At 43.9% G+C, this 21,294-nt stretch overlaps 1 protein-coding gene across 3 annotated transcripts in view; it reads left to right on the top strand.

The window, feature by feature from the left end:
* The first annotated feature begins 4,707 nt into the window (after positions 1 to 4,707).
* LOC138628623 (histone deacetylase 4-like) overlaps positions 4,708 to 21,294 on the top strand; it is a 52,380-nt gene continuing 35,793 nt past the window's right edge. Inside the window, exons 1-3 of one of the 3 annotated variants that reach the window (XM_069711761.1) lie at positions 4,708 to 5,022; positions 7,974 to 8,310; positions 20,615 to 20,683. In XM_069711761.1, coding sequence (XP_069567862.1) covers positions 8,289 to 8,310; positions 20,615 to 20,683 — 91 coding nt within the window. In that variant the 5' untranslated portion in view covers positions 4,708 to 5,022; positions 7,974 to 8,288. Of the gene's footprint in view, positions 5,023 to 5,063; positions 5,223 to 7,973; positions 8,311 to 20,267; positions 20,684 to 21,294 lie in introns of those variants that run through there. The other 2 variants (XM_069711762.1, XM_069711760.1) reach the window with 2 other exon arrangements.

Here is a 21,294-nt window from a genome sequence, read left to right as displayed (position 1 = left end):
ACCTTCATTCAGCTCCTATTCACATCATTTCAAAACCCTATAACATTGTCAGATGCATTTCGGAGTATGAATCAAATTTTTGGATATTTTTTATTACGGTTACGTGGCCATTGATTTTAGTGAATGTTACAAAAATACCTATTCAAAAGCTGATATTTTGCCATATAATTAAATGAACTGGTTTTCCCACCGAAATATTGCAAGTAGTCCTCGTTTTGCCCCGAAACAGCACCGAGACCATCATGAGACACTCACAGCCTCCATTAAAAACCCAGACTTAGGAAATTCTTTCAGGCTTAGCAGCTCTTTGACGCATTATGGCCCATAAATAAAATGATTGACAATACAATTGAATAAAGAAAAGGAGGGCAGATGAACAGGCCAGTCAGGATCATACTTTATACACAGCCTATGGTCAGGAATGAGAGGAAATATCATATCAGAAACCATGTGATCCATTTGCAAATTAGCACTAAGCACAAGTAAACACCTGAGGCTGATGGGAAGGCCTTTAGTTTTGCAGGTATTCTTTCAACCATTCAGTACTGGACAAATCTTGACCTGGTGGTGATTCTTCTAAGGCATCTGACTGTGAACGTCTTGGGAAGAACCTGAGTGTTATTGTTCATTCTTATTTTAAAACTTGACCTGCACATTCATTCTGTTATTTAAAGGCAGCTTCTTTCAGCTCCGAGTTTTAACCAAGGTCAAGCCCTCCCGTTCTTAGACAGATCTTATTTTAGGATTTTAAATGTAGCATTTGTTTTGGAGTATTTCTACGTTGTTGTGATGTTGCTTTGTGTTTCTTCTAACACTGAACTCCTCTCTGGTTTAGTCAAAATTATAACCAGACTTGACTTAATTTGCAGCTGTAAAAGTGTGTTTGCAAGTTAAGGGAATCATTTTAACCTAATTGAAAAGTGACAGGAAGTATGCCTTGTTCAGAACTGGTGGGTTGTCTTTTAAATCTGCCTGTTTTTGCCCAGACGCTGTGCAGCAGCACATTGGGTGGGCTTTCTCTGTGCCGTCATCAGGACAGCAGAGACCAGGAGCGACCCGTCATAACAACATTTCTCGGTTTATCACCCCGACAAGCTGGTTTATATCTGAAAAGCAGGACGCTCTGGGGTGCTGTTACTTTATAGGCACACACACATGGAAACACACACTCGGCCTGACCAGGACATGGAAGCATATTCATCTCCTGTGTGTGTGTGTGTGTGTGTGTGTGTGTGTGTGTGTGTGTGTGTGTGTGTGTGTGTGTGTGTGTGTGTGTGTGTGTGTGTGTAAAGGTGCATGTACTGCACACACACACACACACACACACACACACACACACACACACACACACACACACACACAAACAGTATCAGCAATAAGGCCTGGGAGCTGTTGCTGCGTGAGAGGTAATTATTCCATGCAGCTCAGCGTGGCTTTGATGGAAAGTTTTAGACTAACTGGCTCGACTGTAAGAAGCCTTGACTCTGCTTCTTTTTAACAAGAACTCTTTATTGCTCCTTTTGCTCTCTTTTCTCTGTTAATCGCTTCAGTTTCAAGGCATCCTGGAAAGATTTCATGGCTAATTTTTTTTTTTTTTTTTTTTTTTTTACATATAAGCAATTTAAGAGAACTGCTGAACACTTATAATATCATCAATATGTATAAGAAGCTGTTATTTTGCAGTCCCATCACATTCTGTTAAAAGCACAGCGAGATGTTTCAGAAGTGTTTTCTTCCTCGCTGGCCAAAGCAAAGCTTCTTTATGACGCTGAGGTCTGCAGCGCTTTTGTCTGCACGCCGCGTGTGACTCATGTGGGACCGTGTTGGGTGAGACGACGGCTTCCCTTCTTAAACCACTAACAGTCAGTTGTGTGTGTGTGTGTGTGTGTGTGTGTGTGTGTGTGTGTGTGTGTGTGTGTGTGTGTGTGTGTGTGTGTGTGTGTGTGTGTGTGTTTTGCAAGTGGTCTGGTCCACAGCCTGTGTGTGATGTGTCTGCTGTGGTAGCAGAGCGGAGGTTTGTGCAGGCCCTCCGCGCTCGCCTTGTTGACTTTCCAGCCTGATTACGGCTCCTCTTCCAGCCGCTGGCCAGAAAACATGGTGTATTTTTGGAACATCATTACTCAGGAGCTGTGTTTTTAGCCCGAGCCATGTAAGACGCCTCTAAAGGCATCGTCCTCCAAAAAACACAGGACTTATAGTAACACACATGACATAACCCTTAAAGAGAAGGGGCAGAGGTCTTCTCCCCTGGATGCAAAATAGTTAAACTAACATATTCAGCGATTTGGCAGCCCGAGTGTGTTCACTGAATTGCAAATGTGCTGCTCTGGGCAATATAAACCAATCTAATCCCTGCTTTGACATCATTGCCCTGGACGCACTCACTCACTCACACACACACACGCGCACACACACACACACACACACACACACATGCACACATTTGAGTGTTTTATGCATGCCTGCGTCAGCAAAAGCCCAGAGACAAAACAATACAGATGCAGATGATCAAGAGCAATTTGTGCTCCTTCACAGCACTCAAAGCTTTTTGTATGAGACAATGCAGTGATACTGCTTCCTTACTATGGTGAAAAACAGACCAGCAATGCATCTTTTAAAGCCTTTTATGAATTCAATTTTCTTAGTTAACAACAATAAATAGTGTCGTTTTTAGCCGTGGTAGCGTGATGGGTTGCCACTAAACCTGCACACAAGCACACATTCATGTTCCCTTCACGATCAAATTCATTTTGATTGATTATTTAATCTAGCAGCAGATCAAAATACTTTCAATTACAACTAAAAACCTGCAAAAAATAAACATTGTTTTGTGTTAATTTTGCAAATCTTAAATATTAGACCTGCATGATATTTTGCTTTAAGTAACATTGTGCCTAAATGCCTGCTAATACAATTTCTTTAAACTTATATGCTATTCATCAGCTTATATGGGGTTTTAATTTATAATTTCAAAAGTTTTCGATGCAAGTTTTAAGGTTGCCGTTCTAGTTTTTGTTGTTTGGAGAGAAGCAGAAAGTATTTAGGTGGCCTTCACAAACATGAATTAAACTGGAAGACTAAGTCTAAATTATCTCAAGTGGAAAACTTATCTTATGTTTGTGTTCATGGATACACAGAGAAAGAAGGTCTGCAGTCAGACAGCTCTGAGGTTAAAAGCCCCAAAGAGCTTACTCAAGCACAACATCAGAGATGCCTCCAAGACCGACCGCCATTACGTAACCGAAGCTCCAAATTATAAGCCTCTGTTGCTATGGATACGGCTGTCCTGACGGGCCTTCCCCGTGCTCTCCAAAAAGAGGAGCGATCCCGATTAGTACAAGTTGTAGTGAAGGAACACAAAGCTGGGGCCAAGTTAAACACAATACAAGAAGCTCTTCTGAATATTAAAAATGTCGATGGTGACAAAGGGCAGGTCGGGACGGGAGCCAGTGAGCATCAGACCCCCCCCCCCACCCTCCCCCGCCCCGCCCCGAGGTCATAGGCTGAGGTGCCCTGAGCAAGATGGGGACTCACTGGTCACCATGACGTCTGACCTCCCTGTAGAGGAGGAGCGTGAAAGAGAAATAATAATGACCTATATAAATGCCGTCACATTATAATCAACAACTACAAGGTCGAACTAGTCAACTAAAAGTAATGGTTAAACAATTTTTAAAAGCTAAAAGTAAAGGAAAGGTGATTGGAAAACTAAAGATAAACGGTATCGGTGCTTTTTCAGCCACTTTTCCTCTTTGGTTAGTCGGCCTGCCTCTTTCAAGCCCATAGTCTAATCCTTCCAAAATTTCTCAGTGAACTTCAGTGAGCCGTCAAAGGGGCCCGGAGGCATGAGAGCAGACTTAACGGCGATCAGAGCTGTGTAGTCTACCTGCACTCATTGGATAATAACACCGTCTCTGCCTGCAGATGCAGCCTATGTAGAAGCCGGTTAGCATATTACAGTAATCGAGTCAACTACAACAGGCGGTGGTGTTGCAGTGTTGCCTGTGGGTGGCTGTTGAGATGCAAAATCCAATATAAGGCAATGGAAATAAAGTCATATCGGATTACAGCAGGCAGCAGGCTTCTTGTTGCAATGAGCAAGAATTAAATAAAAATGTTTGTTTCATTTTGCCACTACTAATAGAAAGTGTTGAATAACGCCAGGAAGGTTGGCAATGTTGTGATAGATCTCAGGCACCAAGTAGCTTTATTTGTAATTTACAACATACATGTTTTAATAAACAAAATAGGAAATGTACAAAACATGTTGACACGACAAGGGTTTGTTGATATATTAGAGCTAAAATGATCACAATGGAGAAAAATACCATAAAGTAATATCAAGTTGGTGTAAACTAAACCTGAGTGGTGCAAACACACTTATCGATGTTAATAAGGATAAAAAAAAAATTAAAAAAAAATAAAGTTATTATAATTCCTCACTGATATACAGGAAATCCCGGTACAAATAGGAAAGAAAATATTGTATTTTAGGGATTAAATGAAGCAAAACTGGACATGGAGTGTCCAAAAAAATCCTGCAGGAGGCAATATTAGTAGGCAATATTGAATATACAGAAACGTAAGCTCCTATATGCATATTATGGATCTGTAAGGGGATAGGAAAAAGTTATTAAAGCAAGTTAGTGACTACATCAGACACTCAGGAACTGCATGCGGGACTACAGGACACGCCTTTTTCCTGATTAATGACACAGCCATAGTCCCAACCTTTCATCCAAAACGTATCCTCGGAGCTGATCACATTTTCATCAGGCTTGACCCCGCCTCTGGTAAACGCAGGGGCGCTCCATGTGACGCTGGGGCTGGAACAAAAAAATCCAGTATGGCGGAATCTGTCAGGAGATGAATTTTTTTTTGTTTTTTTTTTCGATCCCCCCCCCCTACTCCTCCCCTCAGCGCTGAGAGAAAAAAAAAAAAAAAAAAAAAAAAAACCCTTAACATGGGAGAGAAATAAAAGGACACATGTTGGGACGACTGGGCTGCCCGCGGCCCGTGGAGGTGAGCTCGTGATGAATGTGGCGCGCCCGCGTTTGATGTTGATATTCAGGCAGGGGATGCGACGCACAACAGACAGGATTCATCAAAACAATGTCCGGCTGAAGTTTCCACTCTGCTCCTCTTCGCTTTCGGCTTCCCGGTTGTATTTTTTTTATATTTTTTTATCGGCTGCCTCTGAGCCCGATCGCGATCTGAACGCGGTAGGAACGAATTTCACATCTTAAAAAGCGTTTCGCTTTATAATTTCTATACGGTTTATTGCACTATTGCGGGCGGGAAGTGTGTAGGCAACAAGGAGGGAGGGAGGGAGGGAGGGAGGAGGGGTGTGCAAAGGAAAGGAAAGGCGATGTTTATTATGCCGATTGTTGCTGAGCTATTTATAGTGCACGGCCGAGCCTTAGGCTTCAATGCAATGTTCATAGTAGTTCATGGTGTCTGTCGCCTGTTAGTCGTTTTACATGCAAGAAGAAGGTGTAAAACGGAGGTACAGGCCTGCGTGAGTGTGTTTGAGTGTGTGTGAATGGCTCGGGATGGGCGGTGGTAATTCTCTGCATGCGTCAATCTCTCTTTTTTTTTTTTTTTCCTTCTCTTTTTTTGTGAATGGGGGCGTACGGGTTGTTGAAGCTGTTAAAGCAACATCAAAACAGCACGCTACGGCTGGTTTAAAGTGTCGCTTAGCGCACGAGATGGTTTGTATCCGGAAATAGTAGTGAGAAATGGTGATATACTTTTTTTTTTTTTTTTTTTTTTTTTGTCGTTAGGTATGTTGGGGGAGTTTGTGTTTGGACTGGAGGGGGTGCAGGGTTAGGCTTACTTAGTGCACCCTCCTGTTTGGCCCATTTATAGCAGCCATCACAATGAATACAAAAATATGTGTTTATTCCACGTTAGCTGGTGCTTTTTTTTGAGCTATTCTTTCATAACGTTGCTCTAATTTTCCTTTAATCCATATCCAGGTCTGTGTTTTCTATTATTTCTTCTCTCTGGGCTTCAGGGCTCGTCCCCCCAGATCTGTCACCCTGCATCAAGCAAGCCCATTTTAGGGACAATGGCCCTGGACACACACATGAATACCCTTCCCGAGACAGATGAGATGCCCTGGGAGAATGGTGTTGCATGAAGCCCCCCTGGAGTGTCAGCTTCTCCCCATGACCCACCCCCCCACCCCCCATCCCATCCCACCCCCGCCCCTCCCCGCCCCGCCCCGCTTTGCTTTGCTTTTCCATCACAAAGTGTGCGTGCGCTGTGCAGTGACCGACTTTTTTGGGGGGACAATTTGTCCTGCGGCTGCACTGTCTGGCCCTCTCGTCTTGAGACCCACCCCCTACTCTTTAATGCACACACACACACACACACACACACACACACACACACACACACACACACACACACACACACACACACACACACACACACACACACGCACGCATATCCATCCTGCTTCAGAGGACCTCGGAGACCTCTGCCAACACACACAAGGGCGTGAACATGCACGCTACCCCCCCCCCCCTCCCGTCCCATCCACCCACCCCCCCCCCCCCACCCCTTTACCCACCTCGCCCTAGGGCAGTTTCACCCCTTCTATTTGTAGTGGAGAAGTCGACTTGATGCTCTGGGCTTCGAGCTGTGATTACAACTGACACTACCGCTCCGGGCTCAAGGAATTCAGGCTACTCTCCGAACAAAACAAAGAAAGGAACAATCATTTATATTCAGAAACATCCAAAAAAAAGACCAACCAGTTACCTCAAAAAATTAAGAAGAGCAGCTGTCCCTAAACAAAATAGAGGAATCAATGTTTTTCTTCATTTTGAAACTCATGTTGGTGAGACTGTAACGTGACTATTGCACTCATAGTGAAAGTGAATCATACTATTTACATATTTCTTTTAAAATCCTGGAGCACCAGCAGTCAAAGAGAAACCACGTCAGGGACAAGCAATTTATTGCCAGTTTGGTTTACAGCTTCCTGCTGTGTACGGTTGAACTTGTATTGATTTCCTAACAGTGGTCTTGGATCTGCATGGCAACAGTGTTTTACTCTGAAAAACCCTCAGGTGAATTTCAGGGAGCAGAAACTGGCCAGATTAAACAAACAAAAAACACAAACCAGGAAATAAAGATGTTGATAACAGATTAAAGTAGAATTCAAATTCATCTATTTGTTGAAGGTCGGATGTCATAACTTATCTAACTGGTTGCTTACGTTGTTTACTCTGGTTAAGACTGCTTTAGGGCTGAAACCATGAGATTATTAATTGATGATAATATGGTAAAGGTTTAATTACAAAAACAAAACAAGGCCCATAAAGATGATTTTTTTTTTTTTTTTTTTACTTTGCTGTTAACCTTTAATGCACATTTTTCCTGATTTCCTGTTCAATATTTAAGTATAATTTCTTTCGATGACGTAAAACTGTCAGAGTTATTTTAAGCCATATCAGGTCAATACAGTAAATGGACTCCAAGACTTCAGTCATCGGTTGTCATCTCCAAATCAATGACATTAAAAGATCAATGCTGTGAATAAGTGGAAAACGGGCTGCGTGTGTGTGTAAGAGGCGTTAAAAGGATGCATCTCTACAGCTTTTTTTTTTTTTTACTCCCAGTTCCACCACTCGTACTGTGTTCAGACCCGATACCAGAACTGTCATTTTCGCACTTCCTTCTTTCACAGTCTGTGACATCATTTTAATGTGAGTTAACACCCTGACCGAATAATTGAAACTAATAGTGGAAACGCAGATTTCTAGAATGACCAAGAAACTGTGTTTTCAGTTGGAGCTGATACCCGATTCGTTTGCCATCGGTGCAAATGCAGATCAGACTGACTTCTTTATATGCTGCTCCAGTGAGGGTTTTAAACCAGTGTAGATAAAAACCCTCAGATATCAGATGAAACCTGGTGTTTTTTTCATCAGAAGTTAGTAACATTGTCCTTTTTCTCATAGGTTGGTACCTGTGTGAGACGGCGAGCGACCTCACTGATTGGAGAAGCTGAATCGATATTCTGATGGAGATTGGCTGCCGCTGCTGCCGGACGTCTGCTTCCTGTTTCCTGTTCGAGCGTCCCGGTTGTTGGATCAGCCCCGAACACGCATTCAAACACACTCTCCGCAGTTTTGGCAGGATAACAACCTCCTGGTTGACTCCCTGTTCAGTAAATCACATCTGCTCTTGAACGCTCACACACATCTGTTCGGCAATACACGCACACACCGAGCTCGCCGCACTGCGTGGACACCCACCTGACCGACCTGTCAGTGATGACATCACACAGCCACCAAGGTAAGAGACACAGTGTCCTCGTCTATGTGCACAACTAACAAGAAAAACACGAGATTAAAAATCATTTTTAAACTTCTTGTGTAAAATGGGGCTGAGAGATTATAGAAGAGATTCTCGCTGCTGAAGCACAGTGTGAATCTTCAACTAAATTTTTAACTGTCGTGGGGAGTAATGAGAATTTAACTCCTCACTACAGTCACATTAAGGAGAATCTGTGCTGCTAAATCTGCCGCATTGATATATGCGAACATTTTGATTACGAACAGAGACAGATCTATCTCGCCAAAACGCAATAAAACATTTTAATCTGGTTTTATCATTCTTAATGGGCTTTATTCAATATGAATGAGCTCCGGAGGGTGAGAGACAAAGTCCATAACACTGGCTCATTAAGAGAGTCTACTTTCCTCTTTGACACCTAATCAAGCTCAGTTTAGAAGCTCTGGCTTGTGTTTTAGTGAGCTGATAAATAATTTGGTAACTAGCTGGCAGATGAGGAGGTTTGCTTCCCGCCCCGGTCGCTGTGGTACCTGACAGTGTCCACCGTGTTTACTTTGTACACACCTGGGAGTGTGTGCACTATAAATACCACAGCTGAGGCAACCACCAGGTCCCCGAGGGACAGGAGCGAGCTGCAGCCTCAGCCGGCGCCTTCAGCCCTCCAACATCTCCATCACTGAAACATGTGAACACACTGAGGAGGGTGGAGAGGATATTTCTGTGCCGTGTGCTTTTTGAGTTGACTACAGCCCGTGCAGAGATGACACTCCTGATGTGGTGTCGACTCCCTCTCCCTTTCCCCAAGTACGGCCGAGCGCATTATATTGTTGGATCAACCTCAGATTAGAGCGGCTCAACAGTTTTCAGTAGACGGCCTCTTCTAATTCCTTTACACGTTCACTCACCTCCGTTACCAACAGAGCTGACAAAACCAAGGCCCTGCTAATCCTGACAAATGATTCTGACAGTGATATCTTGGTAAAGTGACATGTCAGCTGATCAGAGGTGTGTTCATCTCTTTGAAATGCATGAAAGTAAAGTATGATGAAATTATCAAATCATATTCACAAATTTGATTAATTACAAGGTTTAACTCACTAAACTGTTAATTTTTTTAAAATTATTTTGTGAAACATTGTGATTAAATGTAATTTTAACTGTAGTCTGACAGTTACTGAGAAAAAAATATGTAATCAAATCACAGTTACTGTTCAAGAGGTTATATTTGAATATATATTAGGTTCAGTGAAATCCTATATGTGGAATATAATATGCACTCTGAGGTTTTGCATCTTTTCGCCATCTGCCTTCATCTGGACAGGCTCCATTCGTTTGGCAGCATGAGCTCAGATTTTGATCCTCGGTTTTGATTGGTTGTTTTGTTTGAATTCGCACCGCCTCTCGTCTGCCAATCAAATCAGCGTGCATAGATCTGAGCATCCACACCGAGGCGGTTGGCCACGTCGTCGGACAAGATGAGGAGATATTTATTAAGAGTCATCACTCGGCTCGGAGTTGACCTGCTTGTCAGTTTGAAGAAAATGTTTTTAATAGTGTAACTAGTAATCTGTGACCTGAGATTTCATTTCAGAAGTAAGTGTTCTTTTCTGAAATATTACCTCGATCTTCAGTTAGTCGTTCCCGCTGGACGCCCCAGGATCTGCGTGTCCCCCTTGTTAACTCACCTCTCACCAAAACAAAAATAGCCGCGATGCTCCGTGTGAAATCAGGACATCCCACTCCTACCTGCAGCGACTGCTCACTGTCTTGTTTGCCTCTGTGAATCCGTCCGAGGGGACGATCCTCGGCCCTCGCGGTGCTGCCGAGCGTGGGCGTCGGCTTGAGGTGTTGCTTGTCTTACGTGAATGACAGCTCGGAGACACACTTGTTGGATGTCGGTGCACGGAGAGAGACGCAACCAGACAGCCAAGACACATTTAAAGAAATGTGAAAAATGTGCGGCACTGTGACCGTGTGGCACTTGTCAGGCTCGTGCGTTTGACTTCCTTTTTCTTGGATCTGTTAGTGACAGTGATATTTACAGACATGAGAAAGTGCAAGGTGAGGAATTTGTTCTGCTTAGAGAGACGCATCTGTTCAATTTCTCTGCCCATAGTTGCTTTTTTTGACTAATAGACGCAAGAAGATTAATCCCGCGGCTTCAAGTTGAGTCACGGCTTTCTGCCGCTACTACCATTAAACTGAATTTGTTTTATATTGAGTGTAATTGAACAACATTGGTTTTGTTCTCGGGGTGAACAGCAAGACTTTCAGATCCGCGGTTTTGTTGTACTCTTGCATTTGCAGTGTGATCCGAAGCTGCCAACTTTTTTCTGAGCTCGCTTTGCACTTATTTCCAATCATCTACCAGCCCTCTGAGTAAAGCTGTGTGTGTGTGTGTGTGTGTGTGTGTGTTTGCCCATCAGGTTCACCCTCTTGCAGCAACAGCAGCAGCAGCAACAGCAGCAGCTCTGGCGTGCTTGCCTGCTTATGTGCCATTTTTGTAATCTGTAAATGAGCTTACTAGCGCGCACGTTTTTGATCCAGGACTTACTCATTTTCTTTATTACAGCAGCGGTGGGATTTTTAGATTAAATATAATTTTCCATAAATCTCTTCCCAGAAAAGTGAAATGTAAAACGCTTTTGTCGGGTTTTTGTTTTCCAGAACAAAAGCGGTCAGGCTGATAAGGCCCTACGCATCACTTTTCTGCCGGCATATCAGCAAACAGGCTGGTGTGTTTGCACAGGAGTGATTACTGTGTGTACCGACAGCTTTAGCACATTAGCTGGTGACATTTGTTTTACACTCATTTTAGCAATTAGCTAACATGTTGGCCATGTGTTGGTTTCTCTAAATGTCACGCTCAGGAGGAATTGTCTATTTGGCTAAAGGTGTGATATTCAATGATAAGTCAAACATCTTGAAGCACAGATTCAAAACATTAGCGCGATAAGAGGCGACCACTCAGCCGGCAAACCAAGACCAAAATTTGTTTTCGCCTTTTTATTTATTTTGATCGCTTGTTTGTGATTCATTTCCACTGTAACAGTTTATTTTGCCGTGCAGTGTCCCTTTCATTGTCTAAACTCAGCGTTCATGTTAGCGTCTTTCCTTTGATTCCCACTCTGGCCCCTTTGTGGTTGTGGTCACTTGCACACAGTTCCTGCTGACAATCTGGGTCCCCCTCTGTTCAGATGAAGAGGGTGACTACGCAAACCACATGTGCCACACACCGAGAAGAAGGTTAAAGACCACTATGCACAAAACCAAATCTCTGAATCACCACTCCCCCCCACTGTAGAAACCATTTTTTAAATAAAAAGTCACCACTTTAACCGAACCCCTGAAAGGCTGAATGACAACAATGTTGTTTCAGGGCGACTTTCTTTTGATGCTCACCTGTCGACTCCTCCTCAGCATTAAAAGGTTCGTCTGACCCGTCAGCTCCAGAGTCGCCACTTTCCTCTCAACGTTTTTATTTTTGGGCCTCGTATCCATTTCAAAATGTCTCTGAAATCAACGACTGAAGAGGCCGAATCTGACCGTGTCAAGCATTATGCAACGTCAGACGTGACGTGACATAACTCTCTGTGGCTAAAGCACAGGCAAATTCGATTTCTATATTATTTAAAATCATTAACTTCTCTTTCACGTCATTGTAATGCTTTGTGTTTATTTTGTTTGTATAAAGTGAAAATGAATGATCATATTTTGGACTGGGTTCCAGTTGGAGTGCAGTTGTTAGACCTTTCTGCCAGGCTCTTGCGTACCACCACTGGTCCACATACCACAGTTTGTGAATCTGCTCCATTATAAACTAACGTATAATGTACAAATGGGTCAAAACTTCTTGATTTCATTACAAATTTGTATGTTCAAAGAAAAAAAAGGGAAAAAAAGCCCAAATTAAAAGAAAATTATTTGTTTATTTCAAAACCTTCACTATCCTTAGAATAAAGAAGACAGTCAACATATAATTATAACAGGCGGTTTAAAATAATGACTATTTATCGTCAGCTGAGTTCTAATCTACATGTTCACAAGCATGTCGAGGCTACAAAACCCACCAGAGGGACTTTACATACACTTAGACTGACTGATGCACACCAAAGCTTTTGATTGCCACTGTTTCAAAGGATGCAAAGCTACCTCACATCAAACAGTCGGTCGGTATGAACAGAGAAAGAAGACAGTTTATTTTGATTGCTTATATTTACAGGGAAAGACGAGGGTTCGCCTCGGATGGTCGGTTGTGAAATTCAATGCAGGCAGGGCGAGCTTTGGGTGAAAATAGTGTCTCCGTAAAGACAGAAAGGTGATGCCACTTGCTGGTAACGATTTGTTTTCGTCTTACTCAGAAGCTTTCCAGGAAAGTCTGCGTTGTTTACCACTGGAGAAACAACTAGTTCTGCGCATGAGTCACACACACACACACACACACACACACACACACACACACACACACACACACACACACACACACACACACACACACACACACACACACACACACACACACACACACACACACACACACACACACACACTGAGGCCAGTGAGCGTTTGCTAAATAAGTGCCAGAGTATTTGTGAATGAGAGGGTCGAACTTCAAATGGTTGTATGCAGGAAAATTAGAAATGAGCACATACCACGGCAACTATGAAAAGCATGTCTGCAGCGGGACAAGAAGTGTGTTCAGATTAGATGTTTTTACTGCTTTATTTTGCAGGGTTTGTGTGGGCGTGAGCGCCTTTTATGGCTATGAACTGGTGAACTTGACACAGTGCTCCTTTCCTCGAAGGCTCAGCCGTATCTAGGTTACAAGCGTCCGTTTCTAGGTTTACACAGCCTGGAAACACTACGAATCAGAGAGGAAAATAAAGTAAAGTAAACACGAATGAGGAAGGTCAGGAGGAGATTGGATTGTTTGGGCTGGTAACCAAGATTAGATAATTCTTTTCAGGCTTTGGGCATCTATAGATTTGTGCATTACATATGCAGATTTGTGTGTTGTACAAAGCTGTGTTGAGATTTATGGACCCGGATGAAACAATGATTTAAGAGTCAAGTCAGTTCTGTTCTTATAGCTGCCAGCTTCAATAAGTATTTATCAAATACTTCCGTCCTGGTAAACCAAAGCCCTAAATCCAGATATACAGTAAGCGCTAACTGTACAGCCTGTATGTTTCTGAGGCTTTATTGCTGTGGTGACTTTTCATTTCTTCCTGAGGGTGTCTGTCGAGAGCGAGAGCCTAATGTGATGTGACACGGATACGAACACAGACACTCAGTTCTTCCTCTATGAAATATAATAATTGAAATTGAGAAAAGTTTAAAGTTCTGAAGCTGGTTAGCCAACTGTGCAAGTGCAGCACCACAAACTACATCTTCCATAATGATCGTAAAGTTGATTCAACACCTCTCTAAAACCGTATTAACGAAAAGGGGACATTACAACCTCCATGACGGTGGGATTTATTGCAAGACAGTTCTTTTAGTGGGCATTAGTTGTAACTCACAGACCTTATATTAGACCGAAAATCATTTTACATACAGAACACCTTTCTACCTTTGGGTAGTTTTCAGGGTCCTACAACAAAATGTTCTTTCAGTTTTCTCATTCATTTCAACTTTTGAACTCGAAAATTTAATAAATCTATTATATAACTTAAAGATGATTTTTTTTTTTTTTTTTAAGAGTATTACATAGGAGCAGTAGAGATAGACAGGAAATCCAATTTGTCAGACCACAAAGAAACAAACAAACCGCCCTGCAGCCTCGTAGTTCATCACAGATCAATTAAAGTCTGACAGAAACGGTCCGGTCAAGTCAGCAAAGGTCCAACTGATCCAATCTAGTACACTTTTTAGTCCAAAACACATCATTACAGTCATAATACACAGATGCCACTTTTGCATCATTTGAAATCTCCCGGCAGATGTGCATAATCTTCTCTAAATTATACCGTTTTTTTTTTTTTCTCTGTGAGGAATTCTGGCGCTTGAGTGAAGTAGATGAAGGCTTCCTGATCGTTAGTTTGGCTTGTAGTGAATGTTTCTAATATTCCATGAGAAGAGACCGCACAGCAGCAAGTTCAGTAGTTTCCACCAACGTCAAACACTGCTGACGTGATCATTTTAGTATTATATATTGAAGGAACAGTTAGACACTTTAGAAAATACAAACGCGGATTCGGCCATGCTGACAGTTTGATGAGAATATTGAAACCACTCGTGTCTGTACGGTAAATAAAAAGTTGCTATTAACAGTTGATTAGCTTAGCTCGGTTTAGCTTCGATGCTGGAAGTAAAGCAAAATAACAAGCCTGGCAATGTGTGATGCAAAGTCTCCTTTGCCCCATCTGAAAGACATGAGAGTGGTATTGATGTGCTCCAAAAAACTCTTGGCCAGATGGTGAAGAAGCATTTTTCTTCTGTGTCACTTACGTTTTTCTGAGCATCAGTTTGGAGCTCCAGATTGTCTTTTTGTGTGTACTTGTGAGTGGACTTTCACTCCCTGGTCAGGAGGGAGTTTCGTCAGGAGTGCCAAGAGACTGCCGGTGACATAAAGACATCGTAGAGACACACACGCGTGTACACCCTGGAGGACGTTTTTTTTTTCCTCCCCCAGTGCTAATGTATGCACGTACGTACTCACAAATACACAGTGACATCACCTTGAAGAGGCGAGTCCCAGCGGTGCATCAAACGCTTGCTCCCTGAGGATTTTAACCTGTTGGGTTGAAGTCTGCGTTGTCTCTGCCTGTCCTTTTTAAAGAAGAAAGAATCCCGGCAGCAGTGTAAAGTTTTCTGTCTCTGGGTTTCATACCTTCAAGGTAATTGTTGTCGTGACCAAAAACTAATCTGGTAGGTTTATTAGAGCAAGCTTTAATAAAACTCTGCACCCTGCTGCTGTATTTTGCCTCATTGTAGGTGGCAGGGACAGAAAGTAATTTTTTTTTCTTGCCTCATGATTTCACATTCCCCAATTTGACAACTTTCACTCTTCTGAATAATTTGATGATCTTTTTCAGGACGCTGCAGAAGAGTATGCACACAGATCTGAAGCTATAAATCCATATTATGGATTTGTTTTGTTCATTACACCTGCCAGATACTATAGACAGGGAAGCAGTGGCACATAGATTTAGGGGACAAACTTAGGACTGGAAGATCAGCAGCTTGTACTGGCTGGTAAATAGAAATTGAATGTCTTTTCCCACCAGTAAAAGAAAGTGAGGACACTGAGGTACTGTCCCAATAAAGTTGTAGTCTTCCCGGGCTTTTGTTAGATATATATCTGTTGAGAAGGACTGTGAATAATGTAGCTTCTTTTCAAAAGTTTACAGAATTAAAGTTGAAGCTTTTCTGCAGCGGTTGCCTATAGAGATGTAAAGTTTATAGATGGTTCATGCATTAGATAAACATTTACTCTGTTTCAGTGACCCCTTTTCATCCTCTCCTCCAAATGCACGCACGTCACTCAGCTTAAATCCAGGGGTGAAGGGGTTAAAAGCTTTCACTGCAATAACGAGGGCCCGGCTTATCCCCGAGTCTATTTTTAGAAAACACACACACACACAAGATATGCACACATGCCTGCATGGCGAACAAACAATCATTATTTTTGGTGTCCTGTGCTGATTTCCCCCCTTGTTCACGATTGAGCGGTTCGCTGCCGTGTGTTGTGCAGCTAAAAATGGAGCACGGGACGAGTGCATGCATGAAACAGCCGCTGCCTCTTTTGTGCGGTGGTCATCCAGAAAGGTGCACGGGCCTCATCGAGGGTAATTTCGAGCCTTATTGTCACTTTTGTCTGCCGGACCACTTGTACCGGCATGTTGTTTCTATCCTCTAAAGCCCAATTACGAAATTGTGGCCGATTGCAAAATGCACCTCGGCGGCGTGTTAACACAATGCCGCACCCTCTCTGAACCCGGTGAACAGAGATGAGGTCCCGCCAGCCGGGGAGCTCTGTCCTCCCATGTCCCACCGCCTTGGCTGAACATGACTAACAAGGCGATCCCAGAACAAACCCAGGGACTCTCTTGTGCAAAGACTGACCCCCTACATTCACAAGCTTCACTTTGTCCTCGTGCAAGTGGAGCGCAGTGCCCACCTCCTCCTGCTGCACCCCCCCCCCTCCCAAAAACAAACACCGAATCAAAGCTTTTATCCAGGGGCGATGTCCTGGTGCATTAGAAAAGCCCTGTTTTTAATTGGTATTAGGACAAAGACAGCAGAGAGCGAACATGAGCTAATGAAAGGAATGGGACGCATCTTTTGTCCTTGTGTCTTTTGTCTCATCCCGGCCGAGAAACGGGATACACTGTGTTCTGCCAACGAGCTGTCAGCGGCAATTACGGTTTACACTGCTGCCTCGGGGACCTATCCTCGTGCCTTTTGACATGGTGGTTGCTCCACGGTGCTTTGACACGAAGCATGCATGTCTGGCCAGGGCGTCAAAGAAAATGCTACTGTTACGCATCAAAGTAGGATCTTTGCTGCAACACGTAAACACCGCAATGAGTCGAGGCGAAATATACCAAATGTTAAACAGTGCACCTGTTGCTCCGTGTGCATACGAGGTGCAGAGCAACTGTGATCTCTCGTATTGTGGGTGTTTGTTGTTGCAAGGCCCAGCTACTGAGCCCAGCATCGCATATCTCCTAGCAACCATGTGCCCATTAAGAATCAGCTATGTGCAAAATATTCGCTGAATATATGAAAACCTCTGTGGATAAAGAGAGATAATTTACATAGTCATGTGGCATTGTGTCTCCATGTTGCATGGGGAATTCCAGCATGCATCATATTGAACTCTCGAACTCTTTTCTTTATCAAACTTACAATATGCTCCTAAATTTACTGCTTTTTGAATGGAAGTTATGAACTTTCACTGTTTAACCATCTGAACCCCAACGCAGTTTTTACTCCTGTCACATTTTTACAAACAGTTGGCTTTATTTTATTTTTTTATCACTGGAACAGTAGATCCTCCACCTCTATGGAAACAGCACAATCATGGCTGGCTTAGATTTGATTATTTTTCCTCACGGAAGCATTTGGTGCATATGATTAGTTCAAGGACCAACAGAAATGTAAAACAAAATAAAAAATAAAATTGGCAATTTAAAAGTAATATATATTTTTACAATACCTGGTTTACTATAAATGGTGTAATTTGGGTGATTATTATTAATTTTTTTTTCCAAAGAAAACATGCCTTTTTAAGCCTGGTTGTGGTGTTAAATTATTCACGTGCTAATAAATCGCAAACAAACTTTTCCCTCGTGTAGATTCAACACAGGCATTGTTATGTCTGGTTACACTGAAAAACGAATCTGAGGCGAACTCTCATGCATGTTAGTGTGTTGTGACTCAGTCAATGCCTCTCTTGTTCCAACGTCTCTGCAGTTTGGGTTTTTCAGTCTCTTCATTTAACCTCACCTCATGACTTTAATGCATTTTTGGATGTGCAACAGACACCCACAGTGTAATTATCAATTTCCAACTAATTTGTGATTTTATATCAAATGACGGCATTCACGGAGCAGCACAAAGAAGCACTTAGACGCCGTGCCAAATTACATTACCACTGTGCTTTTCCGACTCTACCAGCATGAAATGAGGGTCAGATGTTTGTTTCCGACTGTTCACGGGACGCAAAACGGTGGAGGCTCACACAGGGGTCACCCATTCTCTTTTATCAGTCGCCATGACGTCAGCCAGTGCCCTCGGGAAGCAAATTTGCGACCCAGAGGAAAAGGCTCTTCAAGGAGAGGCGTGTTTGATTAATCGTATTGTTCCTGTCTGGTTCACCTTGCACACTGGAGTCACCCTGGATGAAGCAGCCAGAACGGAAGTGCACTGAATGTAATGAGGCTGGAGCATCCTTCCTCTCTTTCTCTGTCACTGTCTCTCTTTGTAAACGCCACAGCGGCACAGACAGACGTCTCATTCTCATTTCTGCTGCATAACAAAGGCCTCTGTCAACATACAGTATGCTGTCCATGCCGGGACCGGGGTCAAGCTTGCCCCTGCACACAGAACTGTATTTGGCATCACGGTGGACAGAGTTGCCCACCGTTCGGTTGGCTCGTTACTCCTGCGTCCAACCTCACTTACAGGGCCGATCATAACATGCGTGTTTTCGACGAGCTTGAGTTGACTGACTTTCTGCCCGAGGGTGGCTGGGGCTATTTATAGCTCCCCGTCTCCTGATGCTTACCCAGTGGGACCAGGAGGATAGAAGGATGGAGAGAAAGAGAGATATGAGGGAGGGAGGAAAGAGGGAGCTGGAGAGAGGAGGGGGCTGCTGGGTAACTAGGCTACATCTAAGATTGATGGACCCTGTTGCCAAGGTATGGGGCACTTCTCCTCCGCAAGTGCTTGTGTACGTGGTTTCATCACGTCGCTCTCCCTCGTCGTCTGTCCCAGTCTCCCGCGCTGATGTGCCGCCTCCACGTGCGTGTCAGGTATCCACCGTGCGGTTCGGACGGAAAGCTTACATGCTTTGTCTAACTTACTACAGACAAGGATATCCACCGTCACCTAATTTCCCCGCACTTAAGTTGGAGATGTAAAGCTGCTACCGGCAATTTCATCAAAAAACGGCGTAAAATTACCCCCAAGCCACAGGTGTCACCACACACAGATGCACCTCATTTCCATTGCAAAAATGCAGCTGTGTGTGTGTGTGTGTCATTTGAATAGGCTCATCAGGAGATATCATTAATGGGGATCTGTCTGTTCTTGCAATATTTCCTCACTTTTTACATAAAGTCTGACACTTTGCGTATATATGAGACCGCACGTGTTACCCGCGTCTCAGAAATTTGAATTAGACTGGCACCTGTTTGGAGGTGTTTTATTTCCAGCAGTACCAGGCAGCCGCTGATGAGAGGATTTAGTCAAATAAAAACCCCCATGTATGTTTTGGAGACTCGCTTCGGCAGGACCACAACGTGATGTTGGGAGTCCACACCCAAGTCCTCACAGGGATTGGCGCATCCTGGGTGCAGCCGCTCATGCAAGGTGGTGCGAGACGAATACACATACATAATCAGTGCAAAAATGCATCCTCCAGCTTCATGGCTAATTAAGTGTGTGTGTGTGTGTGTGTGTGTGTGTGTGTGTGTGTGTGTGCGTGTGCGTGTGTGCGTGCCAGTCTGGTCCAGAGAGAATTCCAGAAATAGATTGTGCACAGTGAGACGCTCGCCTGTTTTCCTCTTTTATTCCTCCGAAGGGATTTTACATGGGTTTTCATCTCACATCCAAGGGAATAATTGCATGTTTGTGTACTTCAGATGTCTTTACGCCTTGTGTTCAGAATACATACGGATCAGGTGCTTATGATGACTAAAAATACATACGTTCTGTATATAGAGAATGTGTGAAGTCGCGCTGCATGTCAGCTCCATCCTCTCCTCTTTCCTCCCTTTTTTTTTTTTTTTTGCGCTATTTTGTTGTTTTTCCTCCATTTCTTCCTTCCTGCTTCTCTCTCCCCTCCTTACCTCTTTCTCCCCCCTACCCTCCGATGCCTCCTCCTCCTCCTCCTCCTCCTCCTTCTCCTCCACCACCACCCCTCTCTGTCGCTCTGCTTTTTATAGCCATGTCTTCCCAGGGCTCGGCAGCTACAAAAGCCTTTTCATGTTGCCACTATAATTACAGCCTACACACTTGCACACACACACACACACACACACACACACACACACACACACACACACACACGGAGGCGAAGAGTGTGTCTTTGTGTCTGCATGTGTGTGCGTTGTGTGTGTGTGTGTGTGTGTGTGTGTGTGTACGTGCTCCGCATGTGCTGTTATACACAAAAGGGTGAGCTATTTTTACATCTCTCCCTCCCTCTCCTCCTCTCCATCCCCCCCCCTCTTCATCCCTCTCTGCTGCTGCTGCCAGCCACATTTGCTATGCTGAGCACAGGCAGTATCAGTCGAGCCCCAACATCCCTCCTCTCACACAGGAGCTGCTGAACGCTGGCTCCCTCGGTCTCCCTCCGATTTCCAGCTTATTTCAGAGCACCTCTGCAGCCGAGCATCTCCGCAAACCCCCGGCTCGCTCGCCCGCTCGCTGGTCATGGATGAGGCGGTAGCTCGGGCGGCGGTAGCGGCACCACCACGGCATGCACTCGCCGCCGTGCAGATGACCTGAAGCCCGCTCGCTCGGACTTGTGTTTTTTTTTCTTTTCTCCAACTGCCTGATTAGCAGGTTTGTCGCTGGCAGCTCGTCTCAATGTTGCGGACCATATTTGAAGCAGAATGCTCTATCTCTCCCACAGAGGGAATCCTGGGAAAGGAGCAGCCGCTGGAGGTCCTGAAGACATCGGCGCTCAACCACATCCCAACAGGTTGGACACACTCGTGTTTGTTTCTGTGCATGTGTGTGCATGAGCTTCCATAAACCAGAGCCTCTCTGTGTGTGTGTGTGTGTGTGTGTGTGTGTGTGTGTGTGTGTGTGTGTGTGTGTGTGTGTGTGTGTGTGTGTGTGTGTGTGTGTGTGTGCGCACAAACGTGATTCCACTATTAACCACATCCTGTGTGACTTTGCATGCGTCGGTGTTCCTCTCAGGATGTGTCCAGTTGCCCTGATTGTTTGTGGTTCCTTTTTTGAGGTGTCTTCACTGTAAAGATCTGTTCTAATATTGCAGCGCTGTGATAGCTGATAGGTTTAGAAAGAGACCACGCTGCCTCCTGTGTGTTTTATTAATGCAGTTATCTCACAGTGCCATTTTGTTGAATGAAAATCCAGCGGGCTGAAACGTCGGCACTCTCGTTTGTGAGCTCACGCAAAACTGCTCAGTCTCGAGAGCGATGCCTGCCAAAAATATAGAGCAACGCAAGCTATTATACATCTTGGTGATGTGTTTGCTTCAAGTTTCCTGAGTTTCCTTTAATCGTCCCAAAACAAATCGAAGCTACTCAAAATATTGCGTCCGATTCCCCAAGTATTGTGAACACA

The sequence above is a fragment of the Brachyistius frenatus genome, unplaced genomic scaffold (genome assembly GCF_029030835.1).
Source record: "Brachyistius frenatus isolate BFR_SWC_R1_liver_20210118 unplaced genomic scaffold, ASM2903083v1 Contig_103, whole genome shotgun sequence".
In the NCBI taxonomy this organism is placed as follows: domain Eukaryota; kingdom Metazoa; phylum Chordata; class Actinopteri; family Embiotocidae; genus Brachyistius; species Brachyistius frenatus.
The sequence above is the reverse complement of the archived record's forward strand: the minus strand, read 5'-3'. Positions and strand labels throughout refer to the sequence as shown.